Source organism: Euprymna scolopes, chromosome 1 (assembly GCF_053919585.1).
Source record: "Euprymna scolopes isolate OS-2025 chromosome 1, ASM5391958v1, whole genome shotgun sequence".
In the NCBI taxonomy this organism is placed as follows: Eukaryota; Metazoa; Mollusca; class Cephalopoda; order Sepiida; family Sepiolidae; genus Euprymna; species Euprymna scolopes.
In genome coordinates this window covers 3457388-3482017 of record NC_136482.1, presented here as the reverse complement: position 1 = coordinate 3482017, position 24630 = coordinate 3457388, and the positions used below count along the sequence as shown (strand labels likewise).

The following is a 24630-nucleotide window of genomic DNA, read 5'->3' as shown; positions in this document are numbered from 1 at the left end:
AAATCAAGAAATCTTTCTTTTAGGTTTTCAAACTTTGTAAAAGACGTTTGATAATTCGAATTATTTTAAAATTTGCATTATTTTGATAATTCGAATTATTTTTATAATTTGTATTATTTTGATAATTATTATTATTTTGAAAATTTGTATTATTTTAATAATTCGAATTATTTTGATAATTCGAATTATTTTGATAATTCGAATTATTTTGATAATTCAAATTATTTTGATAATTTGTATTATTTTGATAATTCGAATTATTTTCATAATTTATATTATTTTGAAAATTTGTAGTATTTTCATAATTCGAATTATTTTGATAATTTGTATTATTTTGATAATTTGTATTTTTTGATAATTTGTATTGTTTTAATAATTCGAATTATTTTGATAATAAATATTTTTTAATTCAGATTATTTTGATAATTTGTATTTTTTGATAATTTGTATTATTTTGATGATTCGAATTATTTTGATAATTCGAATTATTTTGAAAATTCGAATTATTTTGATAATTAGTATTATTTTGATAATTCGAATAATTTTGATAATTTGTATTAATTTGAGAATTTGTATTATCTTGATAATTTATATTATTTTGATAATTTGTATTGTTTTGATAATTTGTATTAATTTGATAATTTGTATTATTTTGGAAAATTGGTATGTTTTTGATAATTCAAATTATTTTGATAATTGTATTATTTTGAAAATTTGTATTATTTTGATAATTTGTATTATTTTGAAAATGTTTATTATTTTGATCATTTGTATTTTTTTTAAATTTGTATTATTTTAATAATTTGTATTATTTTGATAATTCTAATTATTTTGATAATTTGTATTATTTTGATAATTTGTATTATGATGATAATTTGTATTATGATAATCTTATTATTTTTATAATTCGGGTTATTTTGATAATTTGGGTTATTTTGATTATTCGGACTATTGTTCTTAAACTGAGTGTTATTCTGACAACATTTCGACCGACGTAATCTAGGGCCTTCTTCAGATGTTTCTTGTTGTACTCGGGTATCTTTCTGTCGAACTCGAGAAGCTGCGCGGAATTCCGGATGGAATGCTTTATTTAATTCACGAGGCTAGCATGTTCTTTTTTCGTCAGCCATAACTGAGTAGAAGTGTGGATTATTTAATGTACAAAATGTGTTTTTGTTGAATCCTCTTTTAGATGATATGATTTCGGGATATACAATGATGCTGCTTTGTTTACACTCATCTTTGTGTAAAAATAATAACTAATAAATAAACGGTAAATTTTGTTCGCGGGGTTGGGACTAAACAAAGGAAGATAGGAAACGAAATCTGTACATCCTTTTTCGCTTAATGCTTCTTTTTCGCTTGTCGGAAATGGACCCGCTAGAATTTCCTAACCACCACTCATCAAACAGGCTTTGCCATAGGAGGATCCAAGACGAATCATACTTCATTCAGACAAAAAAATAAAAAAATAAAATAAAAAAGAAAGAAAGAAAGAAAAAGAGCATGCCCCTCTATCCATTAGCGAAGACGTCCGGCTGGCGTGAATGGAGGAAGGGTTCTGCATTTGTGTGTACGCGTTTGTGTGTGTATGTGTGTCTGTGCGTGTGTGTGCGCGGGAGAAAGAAAGAGAGAGAGAGGGGGATATAAAGAGGGAGAGAGAGATTTAATTGTGTTTCGTTGTAAGAGTGCATATATACTGAAGCTGAATGATTTTTTGATGTTTACATAACAAATTAAGGAATCAAAATGTGATTCATTATTTCTATTCATGGTTGTTGGTTTGACGCATGCGGTTAAAGCTAACGGCCATCATAGGCAGGCCAGATACTTGCTATACTGCAAGTGCCCTTAGTAATTCCATGGCATCAGGTCTGCCTACAAGTTCGACTTGTACAAATGATTTTGTGTTGAAGAATAAATACACCAATGCCGTTTCATTAGTTTTTTTTTATTTGATTAATTAGCTTCACACACAGTGGAATATTTTTATTATTATTAGTTTGAAAGAACGCGAGTCATGCACTCATGCACACACAAAAAATAATAGTCAACAAGGATAACAATAATAATAATAATAATAATAATAATAATAATAATAATGTGCTAGCGAGAAATCAATGGTAAACGGTTATTGCAATAACACAAATTCATTTACAAAGGTTATCGAAAAAGATGAAGAGTACGGAAATCTGAGTAGACTTGTTGCCACCTAGACCTCAGGGAACACCACATGTTGTTGCCAGAGAGAAATCTTTGAATGATGGCCTGTGTGTAAACTCCCAGTGGATAATAATAATAATAATAATAATAATAATAATAATAATAATAATAATAATAATAATAATAAAATAATAATAATAAAAATAATAATAATAAAAATAAAAATAATAATAATAAAAATAATAATAATAAAAATAAAAATAATAATAATAAAAATAATAATAATAATAATAATAATAAAATAATAAAAATAATAAAAATAATAATAATAATAATAATAAAAATAATAAAAATAATAATAATAAAATAATAATAATAAAAATAATAATAATAAAAATAATAATAATAATAACAATAATAATAATAATAATAATAATAATAATAATAAACAACTAATAATAATAAACAAATAATAATAAACAATGAGAATAACAACGATACATGTGGTCGTACAACCAAAATGGTCGAGACTGATCAAAGATGGTCAAGAATTGAAAGCACCGTTCAGACCTCTATCAAAAGGCTGCAATTTGGGAGCCGTAGTTCACTTACCTCATGAGAAGTCAACGGTCGCTATCATCGATAAATAAACGGTAAACGGCTGCTGCAAAAACTTAATCTAATTTGCAACGTTTATCGAAAAAGAGTGCTAAAAAAGGGGGACTTGTTGTTACTCAGATTCCAGGGAGCACCAGTCACCACCACTTGTTATTATTGTTAGTGAGCAATCACTGATTAGGTATTGTGTGAAAACTCCAAGTGAGTCAATAATAATAATAATAATAATAATAATAATAATAATAATAATAATAATAATAATAATAAGAAGAAGAAGAAGAAGAAGAAGAAGAAGAAGAAGAAAACTTACTTCGGGCTTCGTTACTTCCAACTCGTTCGCCATTGTATTTATTATGAGGGTTTCGCTATCCTTCCTTACAGAAACTGAACTGAGAAGTGCATTGACATTTACCGACTTAGTAAAAAGGGAACGAGTTTTTGCAGGACGATGAATGAGCAAGGGGGAGGAGCTGAGTACAAGGAGGAGGCGGAGGGGAATAATGATGACGAAAGGAGAGAGAGAAAGTTAGGAGAATGGCTTTTAGGGTGTATGTGTGTGTGTGTGTGTGTGTGTGTGTGTGAGAGAGAGAGAGAGAGAGAGAGAGAGAGTGTGTGTGTGTGTGTGTGTGTGTGTGTGTGTGTGTGTGTGTGTGTGTGTGTGTGTGTGTGTGTGTGTGTGTGTGTGTGATTGGGTGGAGGCGTTTACTGATGACTGTGCCGAAGGCGGTAGAAGTGGCGATGTCGGTGTTACTGATGGTGGTTGTGCAGGAAATTTGCGATGACGAAAAGGCTAGTGTAACAACACTGTAGCAGAAAGATGAAAAAGATTTACCCCTCTCTCCTCTCTCTATTTTTGTGTTGCACCCTCTCTCTCCCTTTATTAATTCATTTTTCTCTTTCTTCCCTCCCCTCGCTATATATATTTCTATGTATTTAAGCAGCTATTAATATCAATGCATGCAACTTTGTCTATCTATCTATCTATCTATCTATCTATCTATCTATCTATCTATCGTAGTTTCATGAAGTCATGTATGTTTATATGTTTATGTCTTATATATTTATATATACAGAATTAACGCCTAAACTCATTATACGATTATTTTGAATTTTGGCACACAAATCTTATGCATGAAAAGTAGGATATATTTAGTTTGAGGTAGTTTACAGGGTAAAATCGGAGAAAAAACGCTTAGTGAAAATTCAGTTATTTCCATTTTTTTTTTAATTTTCACAATAGTTATAAATATTCTCGAAATTTCATTTTAATCTTTTAAGTTTTTAATTATTTTTTGGGGGGGAGGGGGAGTTTAATATAGGTACAACTTTCCAATTTGAAAATTAAAATATTTCGGATTCGCATTGAAATTAATCCATGGTCAGAAGTCATTAATTAAAAGCAATTCCCGAATTTTAATATCTTCACATCTTCTGATGACTTATATTTTGGAGTAATAAAATGTAATAAAAGCTTATGTAATGGAATTATATAAAAGTTAGAATTTAGCATTTCTTTTAAATAAAATATGATAATCGTGAAAAACTGTCTTGTTCGAAAATCTTATTTTACTCTTCCTGAGACAGGTATTTTTTGGGTATACACGTATATATATATATATATATATATATATATATATATATATATATATATATATATATATATATATATATATACAGTTGTGCGCAAAAATATTCGACCCCTGTTTAAATTTTCTTGTTTCGTTGAATCTATACTTCAAAAATCTTCATAACGCCTTTTAACGGCTAATTATGAATAAATTGTATATTTTTCAACAATAAATGAGGAAAAGTAATTCGAGATTAATAATATATATCAAGTTATTTACAAAAAATATAAATATGGATGTTACAAAAATATTCGACCCCTTTAATTTAAAGTTTAAATAAAAGCGTCATTAAGTTTATTATTTTAGTCTGGCCTTGTATTTATTTCCTATAAATAATATTTATGACTCTACTAAATCTAAAATCAGTTCAAATTGAACTTCAATGCCATATTGAATGATTGAATAATTGTTTCAAGTAAAAAACAATTTTTTTTCAACGTCAACAAATCTGCAACTATGACAAAGAACAAAGAGTACTCTGAAGACATTAAAACGAAAGTAATCGATGCCTACCAGTCTGGAGAAGGTTATAAAAAAATTTCCAGACGTTTTTCTATACCACGGTCGACTATTATGTCCATTATCAAAAAATGGAAAGTAAAAGGGATTGTATCATGTCTTCCAAGATCAGGTCGTCCAAGAAAAATTATGACACGTGGGCCTAGGAAAATTGTTAGACAAGTTTCAATAGACTCTAAATCTAACCTAAAGGACGTGCAGAAAGATTTGAAGAATGCTGGCTCAGATGTACACTTGTCAACTATTCGAAGGGCATTAAATCGTGCCGGATTGCATGGACGTATTGCCAGAAGGAAGCCCTTACTTTCCAAAGCTCATCAAAAGGCTCGATTAAATTTTGCAAAAAAGTTCCTAGAAATGCCTATTGATTACTGGAATAATATAATTTGGTCAGACGAAACGAAAGTGGAACTATTTGGACGCAACCAGCAACGCTATGTTTGGTGAAAAGAAAATACTGCTTATAATGTGAAGAATACCGTTCCAACTGTTAGGCATGGAGGTGGATCAATCATGGTGTGGGGCTGTTTCAGTATAAATGGAACTGGAAGATTAACCATAATCGATGGAAGAATGGATTCAGTAAAATATCAGTCCATACGGAAAGAAAATCTTGTTCCGTCTGCGAACCAGTTAGGGCATGGAAGGAGGTATGCCTTTCAACAGGACAACGATCCTAAACACACTTCAAAGAGCATTAAGGCATGGTTAAAGAATAATAAGGTGAAAGTTCTAGAATGGCCTTCCCAGTCTCCAGACCTAAATCCGATTGAGCACTTATGGCATGATCTAAAAATTGCGGTACATAAAAGAAAACCATCTAATTTGATTGAATTAAAACTGTACTGTCAAGAAGAGTGGCTTAAAATTCCAGTGGACAGATGTAGAAGTCTCGTTAGATGTTATAGGAAACGTTTACTTGCAGTAATCAAGGTCAAAGGAGCTTCAACCAAGTATTAATGAAAAGGGGTCGAATACTTTTGCAACATCCATATTTTTATTTTTGTAAATAAATTTATTTATATTATCAAGCACTAATTACTTTTTATTATTTTTTGTTGAAAACTATACAGTTTATTCGAACTTAGTCGTTAAAGAAGGTTTAAAAGATTATTGAAGTATCCATTCAAAGAAATAAGACAATTTTGGTAGGGGTCGAATACTTTTGCGCACAACTGTATATATATATATATATATATATATATATATATATATATATATATATATATATAGTCATCCACATGCAGTACTGTTTCGTTGCTTCACAACTCATCAGTGCTGCTAGACAGGCAACTGCCACAAGCCAAAATCGAAACTTGACCGCCCAAATGGCAGTCAAGGCTTCTCACCATTACGCTATATGGATTCAGATGTTTAGTTTACACATAGAGCGTTGCTTTGTACGCTAATGAGAGCTTATATATCACTTCCCGAATTGCTCAACCCAAGGTAGGGAGCATTATAGTCATCCACATACAGTACTATTTCATTGTTTCACAGCTCATCAGTGCGACAAGACAGGCATATATATATAGTGATATATAGTGAATATATATATATATATATATATATATATATATATATATAGTACAAAATTTTGTTGAAATTCAAAGACTTACATTTTTTCCTTTTTTATAACTTTTTAAATTTCATCTTGGATCTCTTTTCTACAGCCGTTTCGTTAATTGGATGGCAATTTTATGATTTTTTATGAGTTCATAAAAATCTCCTTTCTCACCAACTCATCAGATGTGGTTTCCATTCGATGTTACCAACAAAAAGTTGATTTTGTACATGATAAACCATGTGCTTTCGTTTGGGGAAAAGAAATTCCATCCCTACGTTGTTTTAGGTCGGTCATCTTGGGTAACGTGCAAACCAAAATTTCAAGTTCAAATCCTGACGTATAATTTATATATATATATATATATATATATATATATATATATATATATATATATATATATCTTCTATATATATAAAAGCCAAACGTCTGTGTGTATGTATGTATGTTTGTTTGTAACGCTAAAACTTTTGAAAGACGGAACCAAACTTGACAAATTTGGTATCATATCGAAGCCCCATCACCCGGATGACAAATATCGAAATTTCACGTCAAACGGACCACTAGAAGTTGGTCAACTGATCAGTTATCTTTTAGGGGCCCCCCAAAAAACCTGTCATTATCTATATATATAAAAGACAAATGTTTGTTTGTAACGCTAAAACTTGAGATGAAAGATTCCTCTCCCCTAAGAATAAAACATGTTCAATATCTGCTTTTGTTTTTTCATTGTTTATACGGTCCCGAGCAACGCCGGGTAGCCCTGCTAGTATATATATAAATCTCACCTGTCTGTTTAAATGTATGTATGTTTGTATGTCTACCTAAAACTTTCGACATAAGTGACAGATTTTCACAAGATCGGTATCGTTTTGAAGCTCGACCCTTCTTACGACAAATATCAAAACATTAGTTAAAAACATTAATTCCTTCACCCTCAACTGGGTAGTTTTCTACAAGGAGGGTCGTTTTTTGTGTCGTCATTTTTGCAAGTCATTGTATCGGTTGGATTGACTTTTGCAAGCCATTGTATCGGTTGGAATGACTTTACTAATTTCAGCATTCATGTAGTAGGGGTAAGACGTCAGGTTTTCTTTAACTTTATATTCTGCCTTCGTGTCACGGGTTCGAGCCTGCCTGCCTGTCTACTACCACTTTGTTTTTTAATTTTTTTCTCAACACACACCTCCAAACACACAGGCAACGCCGGCCACCCAGGCTAGTATATATATAAGAGGAAAGAAGAAATGGGATCTCGTGTGTATTTTCGACAGCCGTGTAACTCTCTGTTCTCTTCTTTTTTCCTGTAGTCCTCACATTCCACGGTTAATGTTTCGGACAAATTAAGTATAACGCTGTGCAACGATTTCTTTTACTTTTTGAATCTAGATTTCTATAATTCATTCACGGTATTTTTGCACTGCTGAATCAGGAAATGGCAAGCGTTTTCTCCATCGGGTCAGGGATTTTTTTCTTAGTTGATGTGAAAAAAAAATCAAATCTTGTGACAAAATTGATTACAATTTTGTGTCATTATCAACTAATTTTTGTCAACACATATCAACCTAAATATGTTTTTTAAGAGCAAAACAATTGTGAACAACATATATTGATAAAAACATCGATTACTGTAAATTGAATGGCAAGTACATGTAGTGCATGTTGCTTCACCATTGTTCAAACGTCAGGCCTTAAACTTCCGTTTCTTCGAACTCCTGTAATACTCAGCGACAGAGAGGTCCCTCTTCAGATTCTAACAATCGTCAGCCTCATAACTGTTTCTCAACAACCTTGGTACCTCGTCTCCATGTTTCATTTTCTGATGGAATTTCTGTCCCTGCTACTCACTCATTGAATAAAGGTTCTCACGAAATCAGTCAATGTGTGAAAATCGACAGTGCATCTTGAGGCTTAGGTTGCAGTCAATGTTTCTAAAAGCAGTTAGCATGTTGTTGACAAGTGTAGTTTTATAGCCCCATTATTGCCAATAAAATCAGATTAAATGACTATTTCTTATTAAATGAAAAAATTCTTCGACATTGCATTTTATCCCCACCATTTTCTTCTGAAATGCTCCATACATGCGTACATGTGAACAAAAACGTGAATAACGACTATTGAACTTAGCCGAAGAACCTCTTCTAATTGAGCAAAACAAATGTGATATTAAGATTCAGCATATCAGATTTGTTCGAAATCAGCTGAGAAAACGGAAACAACGAATTTGTTGTTGACCAGTGTTGATGTTTTCTTGTTCCAAATCTATTTCATCTAATACTTATTGTGAGCAAGTTTTTGACCTTGAGGTAGCAGTTTTTAGCTCATTACATTAAGTGGGTTCCTGCCTTGTCTAATAATAATAATAATAATAATTATTATATATATATGTATATATATATATATATATATATATATATATATATATATATATATATATATATATATATATATATATATGTGTGTGTGTGTGTGTGAGTAGATTGGCAAGTTCACAGGGAAGACAACCAAGCAAAAAAAAAAAAAAAGAAAAAGAAAATCTGAAGCAAAGCAGTAAAATTAAAACTGACTTGCCATTAAACTATATATACAAATGTAATCAAATTTTGGCATATTTTATTGGTTTGAAAATATAGGTTCTTTTTTACTAATTGGCATAAAAGTTCAATCATAGAATAGTATTATAATTTTCAAAAAAGCCGGCAAATTTTCATGTAGTTTCGTCCTATAGAACTAAAGCTACCCGTCTAGATATATCCACATATATCTAGATATACCACCTTTTTCGAAATCTCAACGACTATTGATCAGAATTAAATAAATGAAGGCTCATTAGAAATATAATGACCTGAATTGTATAGTGGACTATGTAACATGTGCCCTTAAGGTCGCACATTATTGTTTAAAAAAGTGGGGGATCACTTTTTTATATTAACTTAACGTAAAATGAGCACCACTTAATCGTACCTTTGCGGGGTATCTGTTATTTTTTAGGAGTGGTGTTTATTGTGGCATCATAGACCAACAAAAAACCTACCTTAAAAATCTTGTTCTCTTTAGGTTTTCGGGTGTGCGTAAAACGAATATCATATTTAAATTTTCCGTAAATAAGTAGTTTTCCGGGTATTAAACAAAAATATGCGCGCTTGCGCGTACAACAATGGCCATCACTTATGACATAAAGAATTACATTGCTTGATACCCGGGAAAATACTAATTTGCGGAAGATTTAAATGCCACATTAGCAATGTTTTCAGCTTTCATGTGTTTCAGCTGCTACAGGCTTGGTTTTACTACCAAGAAACATTGTTGTAACATTTTATCAGATGATATGATGTTTTAACCGTGCATCACTTATAAAACAAAGCGAAACCCTAAAACATGTAACAATTTCAGTCTTGACTATATATCAATTCGATGAGATTAAGTTTGTTATTGCATGAGCAATTTTTGGATATATCCATTATTGTTGGGACCGTGTTCTAATCATTTGTTGAACCTTTTTTATATGGGGGTCACCACTTATCAAGGCCCTAAGGCAACTCAGGGATAAGGGTTATTGCGTGTACAGTAATCAATGAGATAGTATTGTAGTAATCATTAGTATTGGGAGTTTGGTAGAGTATCTTACTTAAGGGAGCGGTTTGTCAGGAGTTTGTTTATGTTGGACTTGAAGACATCCAAGTTGTAGTCAGGTGAGAAACAGGCAAGCGGCAGAGAGTTCCACTGGCGTGCAGTTCTAATAAAGAAGCTTTGTTCATGGAATCTACGTTTGGATTTAGGCAAAGATAAAGAGTTGGGAAAATTATTGACAGTAGTTTCAGCCAGACTGGTGTGTCTCGTGAAAGATTGGTGTGGGGGGGGCGAGGGATTGGAGCTCAGACGAGCACTTGCCATGAAAATAACGACAAAACAAAGACAGGCTCGCAACATCTCTTCTGTGGTAGAGAGGTTGCAGGGAAGAGAAAAGGGCACCCCCCACTAAACCACGAAGTCTATTTTGTACTCTGTCAAGGCAGGGTAGGCTGTTTTAGCAGCTCTTGCCCAGATGTGGCACCAGTATTCCATCCTTGGACGTACTTGGATTTTATACAGATAGAGAATTGCATGAGTAGTGAGATATCTTCTGGAGCGGTAGAAGGATCCCACCATTTTCCCAGTGTCCCTGGTAACAGATTTGATGTACGTGTTCCATTTCAGATCAGGAGTAAAGGTCAAACCCAAAAGCTTGTCAAACATGGAGCCTCCTCAAGACGAGAGCCATCCATTTCAATTGATGCCAGATGGAGATAAGAGCGTTGATGATGTAAAGATAGAAGCTTGGTTTTAGATGCATTAAAAGTGATCAGCCACCTCTTCCTCCATTGTACCACATGCTCAAGATGAGAGGAGAGAGAATTAGAGAGAACTTTGTCATTTACGGCCTTTGATGTGTTGCATGTGGGAAAGATTCGTTTATCAATAATCTTGTGTAACGTTTTTTGGATGTATTGATTTTCTGTACCATTTTTTTTTTTTTTGCTCTGTCGACCCATCGCTGGGATGTACGAATGAAATACGCAAGTCTAACAATAAAGAGACTTCTAAAACTGGCTAGTGTGCACATACTGGTGCTGTGAAGCCAGTAATATAGAAGTTTAACCACTTTTGTGGAAGCCATTGAAGTTCTATGTGGTGTCGAGGAAAGCAACGAAACAAGAGGCGCTACGCACAATCTATGTGGGTTTTTTTGTTCTGTCATTTCTTTCTTGTTTTTTTTCTGGTGTGAAGTCAATTTTGTTCATGTAAACACCAAGTAACTACATTCTCGAGGACTTTTGGGAAGAGCAGCCTACAAATGTTGTTAACAGTGCCGTCCAGCAAAAAAATGTGAATACCTTAATATTCCTACAGAGAAGAGAATCAGAAGAAAGAGAAAAATATCAGAAGAGAAGTAAAGAGATGCTGGATTGTCAGGAAACTAAGAAAGCAATGTTAGAGTGTCTGGACTGTTTCGATATCGCGTTGGATACCAGAAGAAAAGCAGTGCATCCTATTTTGCGCCGTTCAGTCAAACCATAACATATATGCCAAAGTCGAACAAATATAATTGTCTCACTTCTGGGTATGATTAGCTGTCTGAAGAAGAACTTAGAAATTCCACATTTATGGTGATACCTATCGACAAAGCATCCGAAATAAATGTGAGTAGGCCAAGAACTTGACTGTTCTGCAGTTCTTTGTTTATCATCAAGTGGGATTTTGTTGAGTCATTACCATATTTTACGCTGATTCTTTCTGACAATATTTGCTCTTGTGCCATCGTGTGAAGAAAGTTTGTCTAAAATGAAACTTATAAAATGTATCTCCAGTGAGTATGTGTAGGTGGAACACCAGAAATTATTTGTTGTTTATCTGTCTGTCGTTCTATCTATATATCTATGTGTACTATCGATATATCTATCGATCTATCTCGATCTATCTATCTATCTATCTATCTATCTATCTATCTATCTATCTATCTATCTAATTATCTATCTAAGTGACGAGATAAACAAGACATGAGATATGAAGATGTCTTGATAAAAGTTGTCAAACATTAGTGAGCTATAAAATGGACAAGTTTCACTGGAATGTCTAAAAATAGCAGACCGGAAAGACGTGGTTGTTACCACCCAATTAGGTTAGATGGACATAGAGTCGAAGTTAGGATTTGGACTTGGAACAGAGCGGTTGGGTTGACGGTTGTCTCCGACCTCCCTTAGGAGGGAGATACCGTTTCTTAAATTGGAGATCAAGAAAAACCCAACAGGACAAAAGAAACTCACTTTCCCTTCATCAGTATTCGACACCTGGAAAGGGAAATAAAAACTAATATAAAACCAACCATCGTTTTTGGAGTGAAATGCATGCGTACAAAGAGGTTCCAGCTTCCCTTCTAAGAACAGATGAATTCCAGATGAGCCAAGATCAACGATGTAGTTGCATGTTGAACATACATGTATGACACACACACACGCTCATATAAATGTAGAATGAAAACGAGTATATACACTAAACGAGCAACACAATAATGTAGGGTTCAAATAGTTAAGAACCACTATAGACATTTAGTGACACGTACAGATGAACTCTTCGTCACATACATAAGCAGTATGTCCATTCAGTGTATATACAACATACTCACGTTGGTATCGTCCAACAATACAACATACATTAATTTAGTGACTACAATACAACCATGAGAGGACGATACTATTAGATCCAGTTGTGCTGTTCATTAAAAACAAACTTACAAGAGAAACATATTTTGTCGATGTCATTGACTACTTTTTCACAATGAAAACAAGAAAGCATTTCATTAAAAAAAAAATAATAGAAGCGAATAACAGTATTTTGTGTATTGCCGAATTTTGTATTTAGTTGTTCTAAAAATGAACAGTTGCACTTTTAATTTGAATTGGTTATTTTATGGTATTGCATTTTGTCTTGGGTCATACATGTAAACTAACATACCAGTCAGTAAATAGAGGTGGAATATGTATGAGCATTTAGTTACCGCTAATCATTCAGCATCGGACCAATCGGGGTCATTCATTTAAGCGGATCGCCTCGGGTGACGTTACACTAGAACCGGACAGAGAAAATTATTGGATAAAAATTCAGGAACGCCGTTATTAATTTGCAATATGGAGCAGATTTCATTTTTTCCCATCACATTTTCCCTTTTAGCAATGGTTTCAACCATTTGTTTGATTAAAAATTCGATAATATGCATAAAGGCTTACTTTCTTAAGTGGTCTTATGATTTTGACCAGGACTATATATATATATATATATATATATATATATATGGGGGGGTGCATATATGCCTGTATGTATGTGTGTATGTATGTGTGTATGTGTGTGTATGTATATGACAATTAAGAAAGAAAGACCGGATGGTAGAGTCCAAAAAGACATACTTAGCAAAATCAGTAATGGGGCGTATCTATTAACGGACGGTCTAAGTTACACAACTGTGTCTTTGATATCTGATCAATTGCTTAAAAAATGTTATGAACTTCAGCATTGACTCATTTCCTATTTTGATTTGAGCTCATTAAAACTTTTATGTGAAAATTTTGGAGACTATTCATATTCGTTTGAAGAGACTTTCTTTTTGTAAACAGAAAAAAAAGTGTCTCTTTGGACGTGATTAGCTGATTAGCCGCTAGGAGATTCCAGCATTGCACACAGATAATAATGCAGCTTTAATTGTAAATACATAGTGTCGCCCTTGTTTTTTTCCTACCTGTTATCAGATTATAAGCTGCTTTATTTTAGTACGTATAGCTTCACTCTTGTTTCATACCCTTTTAACTATAAATAAAATCCCTGTTTATCATAAATATTAAACGTTATCCGATTTAAAGAAAAATGGTCGTTTTTAACAAATCCCAACATATGTATATCATATACATATTTCTATTGTTATCAAGCTTTAAATAATACGCGGACATAAATTGCGTTTCAGAAAAATTCCAATTTCTGAAACAGATAAAACATGATCAATTCCGATTTCTGTGATTTTATGGCAACGTCTAAATTGATGCTATTCCTGAGAAGTACACAAAAAAGTTGTGTGAGGATAACGTAATATTATATCGTTCCTTGTTTTAGCTTTTTCATCTTCATTTTGTCCGGCTCTCTTTTAGTGTCTTTGATATAAAAAACTTTAACTAATAAAATATCGAAAGAAAATAGATAAATCTACAAATTAAAGCAGAAAATTTATCTAAGAATAACCTAATTTCAACATGTCAAAATTTCCAAATTATTTATAGTACCTGTTTAGAAATAGATAAATGGTAAGATGAATAAAATGTAAGAATTTGGAATATAACTTCGTCACCTATTACTATATGCTCTGTTGTTGATTTAATATATATCGAGCTTCATAAATAAAAGAAAGGTATTAATAAAGGGGGGAATTTAATTAAAATAGCATATTTTCCCTATAAACGTATATATAACTTTTTAAAGGTAAAAAAAAAACTATCCAGCGGTTTGAAAACAATATACGAACAAATCCTAAGGGCGCCTTTAACTAACAAACTCATCAGAAGTTCATCGTTAGTTTACAAAAGATGCAAGAAGATAACTTAAATGGCCACGTATGGGGAAATACTCGGAGATGTAAGAAAAAAAAAGGACAGATAAGGCTAATGGAAATACGTGTGAAACATATGAACAATAATATTGCATGACCAATTAATTCGTCTTTTTGCATCTTTTGATAACTAACGATTAACTCCTGATAAGTTTGTTGATGAAAGAGGCCGTAAGATTTGTTTGTATATTATTTTATAAGCGCTGAAACACACACACACACACACACACACACACACACACGTATATATATATATATATATATACATATATATGATGTAAGAAAAATTAAACTGTTTATACCTAATCTAATATGAGAGTTTGTTGATGATAGAGGCCCTAAGGTTTGTTTGTATATTATTTTCTAAGCGCTGAAACACACACACACACACACACACACACACACACACACGCACGTATATATATATATATATATATATTTGTATACACACACATATATACCTAATCAGATATGAGAGAATCTTTTTTGATTGAATCTTCTAAAAACTTGTAGTTCAATACGTAATATTTCTCCTACATTATTCGAACGAGAGTGGTGAGACGTTGAACTATATATAGCAATCCATATACATCTGTTTCGTCGTATAACCGCTCAGTATTTTACTTAGTCGTATCGACTGCATCTAAGCCGAGTTTCAAAACCCGTACGCCAGATCGCTTTCATTGCGATCGGCGATGCTAGGTATCACGCACCGACACTAATAATCTCTCCCTCTTTTTCTATTTTCTCTCTTTCTCCTGTTTATTTTCTTTGTGTTTATGTTTTTCTCTATGTATATATGTATATATGTGGGTGGGGGGGCAGGTGTGTGTGTGGGTGCACACATACATACACATATTCGGATCTATCGACTGGTGTTAATCGTGACACCCTCCATTGATGATTCCCAAAAGGATGAAACATTAGTGTCTGTAGATATTTAATATTTATTAAAGTAAATAATTATATATATATATATATATATATATGTATGTATGTGAATCCCAGATGTATTATATAGATATCAAAGTCAGTTGCAAGTCAAGCGTTCAAAAGACGATGGAAGATGAATAAAAAATATAGAAAGAACCAACAAATAGTTAAAAAAAAACCTCCTCTTGACACCTTTGTATATATATATATATATATATATATATATATATATATATATATATATATATATATATATAATCAACTGCTATGCGTTATCCTCGATAACACCTACACACTAAAAAAGTAACAGTCTTGCCCATGGGACATAGGATATCAAAATCGCAAAATTGTTGGCAATAACTTACATACACTGTTTTTTGAACGATGGCTGTTCAACACCTGCCACTTACATGTCTGATGACATTCTTATAATGACATCTTCTCATGAAGACTTCATTTTTTTCTTCCTTTGAAGATTGTAACGTTGAGTATGGGGCAGCCAAACCAGCTCCCAACCTTGCTCAGCTTTTTATTGAAGCCAACCGAGAGCGCTTTTAAGTATTCTCGTTGTTCCCTTAAGTGCAATTGTCTGGGTCTCTTTGGAACTCGGTTCATCAGCACTATTAGTCAGGTAGGACTTCAGGTTCTTCTTCATAAGCCCTGTAGCATCTATAATAACTGGCATGATTGATATCTGCTTAAGATTCCAGTTTCTTTTCATATCATAAATAACACCTTGATATTTGGTTTGTTTCTCACTTTCAGCTCTGTTGAGACCTCCATCATTAGGAACATTCACTTCAACCAAGGTTGCAACTCCGACTTCTTTCATATAACTATGTCAGGTTTGACAGCAGCATTTTCAAGATAGCTGGCTGTATGGATTACAGAATAGATACAACAGTCACTGACGTTGACGATCATATAAAGTTTGACATAAAAGGCCACGATTATTTGATCTGTCTTTTGACTCGATATAAAAATTAAAACAACACATGAAAACATCCACATCAGACCTATAAAGGCCCAATGGCCACTCGGGGATAAGGGTTATTGTGTGTACAGTAATCAATGGGATAGTGTAGCAATAGTATTGGAGAGTTGATAAGGTGTCATTACAAAGGGGGCGGTTCATCAGACATTTGTTTGTGTCGGACTTGAAGACATCCAGGTTGAAGTCGGGAGGGAAACAGGCAAGAGTTCCACAGGCGTGCAGTTCTAAGAAAGAAGCTTTGTTCATGAAATCAACGTTTTGATTTAGGCACAGATAAATAGTGGGGAAAATTATTGGTTTCAGCTAGTCGGGTGTTTTTTTAATTAGATTGGCGAGGGGGGGGCAGAGAATGGAGCTCAGACGAGCACCTGTCATAGAAATAACGATAAAAAAGACAGGCTCGCTACGTCACTTCTGTGGGAAAGAGGTTGCAGGGAAGAGAAAAGGGCATCCCCCATCAAGCCACGAAGTCTATTTTGTACTCTGTCTAGGCAGGATAGGCTGTTTTTAGCAGCTCCTGCCCAGATGTGAGAGCAGTACTCCATCCTTGGGCGTACTTGGCTTTTATATAGATAGAGAATTGTATGAGTAGTGAGATATCTTCTGGAGCGGTAGAAGGATCCCACCATTTTCCCGGCGACCTTGGCAACATACTTGATGTATGTGTTCCATTTACGATCAGGAGTAAAGGTAAAACCCAGAAGCTTATCAAAACATGGGACCTCCCCTAGATGAGAGCCATCCATTTTCATTGATGCCAGATAGGGACCAGAGCGTTTATGATGTAGAGATAGGAGCTTGGTCTTAGATGCATTAAAGGTAACCAGCCACCTCTTTCCCCACGTTACCACGCGCTCAAGATCAGAGGAGAGAGAATCAGAGAGAACATCATCATTTACGGCCTTTGATGTGTTGCCATAGATGGCCGTGTCATCAGCATAGATGTCAACGAAAGATTTTAGTATGTGTTTTGGGAGATCATTGATGTAGATCAGGAAGAGAGTTGGGCCCAGTATGGACCCCTGAGGGACTCCAGCATTAATACTGTGGGCCTCTGATTTGTGCCCATCAACCACTACTCTTATGAACCTATCAGAGAGAAATGATTTAATGATCGAGAAAACATTTCCAGTTATACCGTAGCTGGAAATCTTGTGTAGTAGGCCTTTATGCCAAACCTTATCGAAGGCCTTTGATATGTCAAGAGCAATTGCCCTAGAAATGAAGCCTTTGTCGAGAGATTCGCTACTCCTATGAGATCTAACCGTTAGCATATCTGCTGTAGATCTAGCAGAACGGAAACCATATTGCGTGTCGCTAAGAAGGTTATTTCTGCTGAGGTGTTTGACTACTTCTCTATTTATTGTGGATTCCAGCAACTTACACATGACACACAGGAGACTTATTGGTCTGTACTGAGAAGGGGATGACTTATCACCTGAATTCTTAAATACAGGACATACTGATGAGGTTTTCCGGGGTGTTGGAAAGCACTTCTCCTTAAGGCAACGCTTAAACAGTTTGGTAAGTATGGGAGCAACTATGATTGGAATACCGTCAGGACCAGTTGCTTTACTGGAGTGAAGGTTCTTGATTAGCTTGGCGAACTCACGCACAGATATTTGTATGTTGCATAGCGTGTTGTCTGTTATAGGAGGGAATATAAGGAGTTGATGGCCTTCGTCGCACAGGGTAGAATTTTCCGCAAAGTTTTTGACAAATAGTTTGGCCTTTTCAGATGCTGTCGAGATGACCTCTGGTCCATTGATAATGGTTGGGATAGAATGCACGTTTCTGTTGAGAATCCTGTTTTCTATTTGCCAGAACTGGTAGAAACCAAGCCGCTGATCAGCTACTTTGGATTTAACGGATTGAGCATATAGCTCTCTTGCATTTTTTTTTACTCTTTTACAGTGGTTGCTAGCGATACTGAAAGCAGCTTTAGTTTTAGTGCATCTATTACGTTGGTAGCTATGGAAAAAGTGATTTCTGTGTGCGATGGCAACATCACATTCAGGGGAGAACCATGGCTCGCTGTGAGGTTTTTGTTGGAATTTTTTAGATGGTATGAATTGGTCTATGCGTACAAGTAACCATTCGGTCAGGTCTGATACTATAGAGGACACATCCTTTTTAAACATCGAATACAGAGGTAGATCAGATATGAATGTACGGAAGCTATCCCAGTCAGCCATAGAGTATCGGTATACAGTACGGTGGAGAGGTACGTCTGTAGATTTATTATATTTCATTTTTATCTTAACTGATACGACGCAGTGGTCAGAGGATCCCAGATGAGATAGAACGGAACATGAGCAAAGCTCAGGGGAAGTGGATAGAAAAAGGTTTAGAAGGCTTGCATACTGACCGGTAGTCTTGGGCACAGGGTGGGCTACGGACAATCTGAGTGAGATCTTAGGCAATGGCAAAATCATGACAGAACCTCCCCTCGTCATCAGTTTTATTTGAGTGGGTCAGCGATTCCACATTATGGACATTGAAGTCACCGCAAATGTAAATGTTAGCCGAGGGATGAGCAGACAAGTTGTGGTCAATTTTCTATGATATACTCTTAAAGACAGTAACTCTGCTGTTGTGGGGCCGATAGAGGGCAAATATAAATGCAGTGGTGTAAGCAAGTGCAACCCGGAAGCACATATAAGGTAGATTAGAGTCTTCTCTGGAGATATCCCTGCCACAAGGGAAGCCATCCTTAATGTAGGCACATATTTCATGCCCGTGGATACTCTAACTTAACATCTAAATCTGATCTTAGGGGTCAGATTTAGACGTTAAGTTAGAGTATCCTTTGATTATGAACTCATCTAGGGAGCTGGTCGGCTCTATTCCAGTTTCGCTTAGAAAGAATATGTCAGGTGTCGTCTCCTGTAATTGGATTTCAACCTCTGGAAGGTTAGAACGTAGACCCCTTATGTTGGAGAAGGAGACATGGTAGTAGGGGTCTACGTTGGAGGAAGGGGTTATATGTTTATTCGTGTTTTCATTTTTCAGATATTTCATGTTGAGGATTTGTGGAACAGGTCAGAATACTTGGTTAGAGCAAAACAGAGAGGGAAAGTAAGAGAAGAAAGACGGGAAAATTTCTTTTTTTTTCGTAGCATATGATAAGGTAAATCTGTAACAATTACCCACTAGTATGGCATCGAGAGGCCCCACCAGAGACTACTGCATGGTCCAGAATCCATTCACCAAATGGCAATACAGCAGCCTCAGCACTTTACACCTGCTGATAGGACAGCCCCCTTAGTGGTTATTCCAAGGTTCGGGTCCCTGACTATCAGGCGGTTAACGTCAGCCCAGATGAAAACGTTTACCTCCAGCACCCTTACTAGGGACATGGCCGCAAGGATAGACATAGAGACAGAAAATTTCCGACATCTCAGACTACTGTTCACGAAGTACTACCGATCTGGAAACAGCTTTTTCTTCACCCTTTGTCAGAAACATCACCCATTAGAAATGAGGACTGAGGGACAAAAAAGGAGAAGCGAGAGTTACTGGAGCTGCCGATAACACATCCACTGCATTATCTACTCTCCATTAAAAAAATGAAAAAAAAAATGGTAAGAGGGACTTATTTATATCTAGTTAGAATAAGTCTTTTGCCCATTCCCAGTTTAGAATAGAATTTGACGATAGTCTCCCCTCCCATATTAATCCGTGGAAGTTTTTTTTTTTTGCTTTAGGTACCTCGCGATAGAACCTTCGAGATGCACCTGATAATTACGTTTCAATAATGCAACTTGTGAAGTGGGCTCTTGTCTCAAAACTAAGTTCGAATATACAAGAATTACAAAAAATTTACAAATACAGCAAAACGGAAGTTATTATCTGTAAACTTCACGCTTTCAAAAAAATTTTTAAACTGAAAGTAAACATAAAAAAACACAAGTAATCGATAAGTTTATCTTCATCTAACACCGATTTTTTAAAAAGCTACTGAATTTTAATGTTTCTGAATTTTAATGTTTCTGAATTTTAATGTGTCTGAATTTTAATGTGTCTGAGTTTTTTTGTACTTATTTTTGTTGTTATTCTGCACAAAAAAGAAAAAAAAGAAAAAATTCACCGCAAAATATCATATTTCTATCATCAGGAAACACTTGAAGAAGGTAGAAGATAACATCAACCGAATTATTGTTAGAATAAAATTCAAGATGTGAACAATAGTCCGAATGATCCAAATAATACTGAACTTAAGAGTTGGACGATAAACTACCACCATCCACAAAGTTATCTGCAGAGGGAAGCTGAATATACAAATTGCACAATCAGAGTCCAGTTTCGACATTTCCTAAAAAAACGAATGCAACAACATATATACAATGGTAAGCTTGACTTTCGAAGAGTAAAATATTAATAATCAATGAAGAAACGTGTTTTTCTGGGATTTTTTTTTTTTTTTTTTTTTTTTGTCATTGTCTATGCACGAACCATCGTTGCGTTCGTTTCAGTTTAGGAAGGCAGAAGTATTTGGCCAGTTTGACAGCGGTAAACCGTTCATATGGCGCAACACCAGATAAGCCTGCCTTTCTTATATTATATCTTTCTTATATCATTCTTCATCATATATGAATTCTCAAATAATACTTGTAGCTCGACCCAACCTAAAATTAAAATTAATCTATCTATCTATCTATCTATATATATATATATATATATATATATATATATATATATATATATATATATATATATATATATATATATATATATATCTGCCTCTCTCAATGTCTATATACACACATCTTCTTTTATAAATCTATATGCACTTATATACGCAAATGTTGGCCTTCAGATTGAGATGGCATATCCATAAGTACTATATAAACTATGATGCGTACTATTTAAATATACTTCCGAATGTAAATATTTCAGAGAAAGGTCATCATTGATTACACTTAGACCAACGGTAACGCATAACTCTGCTTTCTTAAAAAGACAAGTAGACAGTCACTTGTAGGTGTCTTTGTTAATTCCGATGCATTCAAATGTAATTATCGGGATTAAGCAGGTTAAGTTTGACGCTTTACACTGACTGACTTGTACATTTTTTTTTCTTGCGAAGTAATTTGTTTTCTCATGTAAAATAATTGTGCATGCGTTTAACATAAGCCATTAAATGCTTCTTTATTCTTACCCGGTTTCCTTTTGCTCTGTGTCTCATCCTTTCAGCTGGACTCGTCTGGGCGAAACGTTTTTCACTTTCATTCTAAATAAATCCCATAATCCGCTTTTGATGTCTCACAAAACAAACATTCTTTCGAGGTTTTTCCCTCGCCCTTCGGCAGCATTTTTTTTTCTATTTTTTTTTATCAACCACTACAATCTTCTCTCTCATTCAACCCTTCCATTTCTTCCTTAATCATTAGTGTCATTATTTCACACAAAGCCAGTCGGAGATGACCAGGTTTCATTTTTCTACCTCTTTTTAAACAAATACAAAAGAAGATTGAAGGCTACAGCCTAGAAAACAAGTTACAAAATACTTGACGAGTTTCACATGCATTTAAAACTGGTTGTTACTGGTGATGCTAAAACATGTACACACATATGTAGTCAGTTATATGTGCATAAATGAAGGCAATTAGGTTGAGAATTTGGGAAGTGATTTGCAAATTACCATTAGCGTATGAAGCGATGCTCTTTGTGTAAACAAATTGAGCTTAGGTACTTTGGACAATGTGAAAACATTGTTAATTCACTGCGTTCCGAACCTGTCCTTGTTTCATCGTTATTTCCATGGCAGGTGCTCGTCTGAACTACAATCTCTGGTCCCCCAATCTTTCACGAAAAACACCCGTCTAGCTGAATCCACTGTGAAAAATTTCCCCCACTCTTTATCTGTGCCTAAATCAAAACGCGGATTCCATGAACAAAGCTTCTTTCTTAGAACTGCACGCCTGTGGAACTCTGTTCCGTCTGCCTGCTTCCCACTGGACTACAACTTGGATGTCTTCAAGTCCAACGTTAACAAATTCCTAATGAACCGCCCCCTTAAGTAAACACTTCACCAAATCTCCACACTAACGTACTGTGCTTGCAATAACCCTTATCCCTGAGTGGCTCCGGGCCTTGATAAATGGTGATCACTGTGTAAAAAAAAAAAAACTGCCCGCATAGCGGTAGCCGTATAGCGCAACGAGTTTCGATCCTGGCTTAAGATAGTTGCTTGTCTGAGGAGCTGTGAAACAGCGAAACAGTACTGCACGTGGATAAATAAATATGTGTGCTCAAAAGAGTCATTTAAAGATGAACAAAAAAAAAACCCCAAAATACATATGTATTCAACTTTAATAATATATTGTCGGCTTAAATGCACCAATGTATACAGATTATGCATAACATAGAAACTACTTCATCAGTCAACAATACAGACTCATTCCCTTCTTTCATATTTCTAATGACACTAATTTGGTATTGTTTTCGCTAAGAGATTTGTTTCTGCAGATAGTGTTCCTTCTTAAATGGTTATATCAATTGGTGATTTCTGGTTTTATATATATATATATATATATATATATATATATATATATATGTATATATTTAAAAATGGTACGTACATATCCCAAAGATGAACTAGCGGTTTAATTGTATAGGAACAACCTTCTGTGATTGAGTATAATCCTAGACAAATCATCAGCGTCACGTGGAAAGTGGAAAACAAACGGAAAAATGAACGCCGATTAACGGGCGGTGTCTTTATATTAATGTCCCTGTTATAAATTAGTCCTTCTTAAGTAACGCTTAAATATTCTGCTTAGGGAAAGAAAGGGGATTTATGGATACAATTTTTAAATGAATATTTGTATTTAGCTCTCGCGTTCGCGATCGAGCACTTTATTTGATTTCTTTTCATCACATTATGACACACACATTACCCGACTGTAAAAAATATTATTTTGATAATTGTAGAATTCTTATCTATTATATAAAAAAGATACATGTGTGTTAGTGTGTGTGTGTGTGCATGTGTGCGTGTGTGTGTGTGTGTGTGTGTGTGTGTGTGTGTGTGTGTGTGTGAGGACGGTGTTTGTATGTCTGCTAAAACTTTTGTCAGTCGCATTCGACCAAGTTGAAACGGTACCATCTGTAAGAGCGATGCTTCGGGTACATAATATGTAAAAATTGAAAAAATATTCGCGTTTTTCGCAAGTCACGCACGCGTATCAAACTAAAGCTATGTTTATAATTGTTATTTTGTAACGCTACGACGTTATAAGCAATTGTGGCCGTAGTGGCAAATGAGCTTGCTTCGTAACTTTTCCCGCTTCTTTTCTGACTTCGTGTTTCAGGTTCGAGCCTAGCTGCCGCGGCTCATTTTTTTTCAACCGTACAGGCACTAGCTGCTATTTTGATTGAAAGAAAAGTTATTTTAATTGATTTATTTATATTTAAGGGTGGGGCATCCAGTGCATAGGAAACAAAAAGTGCTCAATATCCAGAGAATAGCTTCTGTTCGTATTCATTGTGCCGAAATATCTGGTGGTGCCCCGTACTTTTTGGGGGGCGATTCCATTCTTTTATTTTTGAAATTGTTGTGGGGTATCGATAAAAGTGGCCAATATTCTTAGTATAGCAAATGTGTCCAAACCGAACTTCTTGTCGACCCGAGCAAGGCCGAGTATCCATGCTAATTAATTATAGAGAGAAATACAGTAGGCATTAAACGTAATATTAAATTCGTTTTAAAATAAATGGAATGAAAAAAAAAATGGAAAGAAACTAAGACGTGCATGCGAATATTATATTTTCTAAACAGTTCACTTGTTTTAATTAAAAAAATAATAATCGAACTGGGATCAAAACCAAAACCTAAAGACAGTGAGTGAAGTACGATAACCATTTGGCCAACTAGGTCAGCTTGAGACGATCTTGAAGAAGTGTTTTCAAATCTACTTAATCTTTGCATAAGTACTCTGTCACATGAACCTTCATGCATGCGCATTCGTGAAGCAGTTGACAAATGGATAACATTTTGATAATCTCTACCAATTTTTCAATTTGGATTCCTTAGCAGCCCTTTTTTCTCGAGGAAAAGGGATAAAAAATTTTCACATGT

At 34.5% G+C, this 24630-nt stretch overlaps 1 protein-coding gene across 13 annotated transcripts in view; it reads right to left on the bottom strand.

The window, feature by feature from the left end:
• The window catches only part of LOC145252591 (ninjurin-1-like), a 346393-nt gene that overhangs the window by 227774 nt on the left and 93989 nt on the right, over window positions 1-24630 (bottom strand). Inside the window, exon 1 of one of the 13 annotated variants that reach the window (XM_080117299.1) lies at window positions 3092-3366. The exons of 10 other annotated variants lie outside the window; for them this stretch is intronic. In XM_080117299.1, the coding sequence (XP_079973425.1) occupies window positions 3092-3124 (33 nt within the window). In that variant the 5' untranslated portion in view covers window positions 3125-3366. Of the gene's footprint in view, window positions 1-3091; window positions 3367-24630 lie in introns of those variants that run through there. 2 more of the 13 variants (XM_080121570.1, XM_080118006.1) reach the window with 2 other exon arrangements.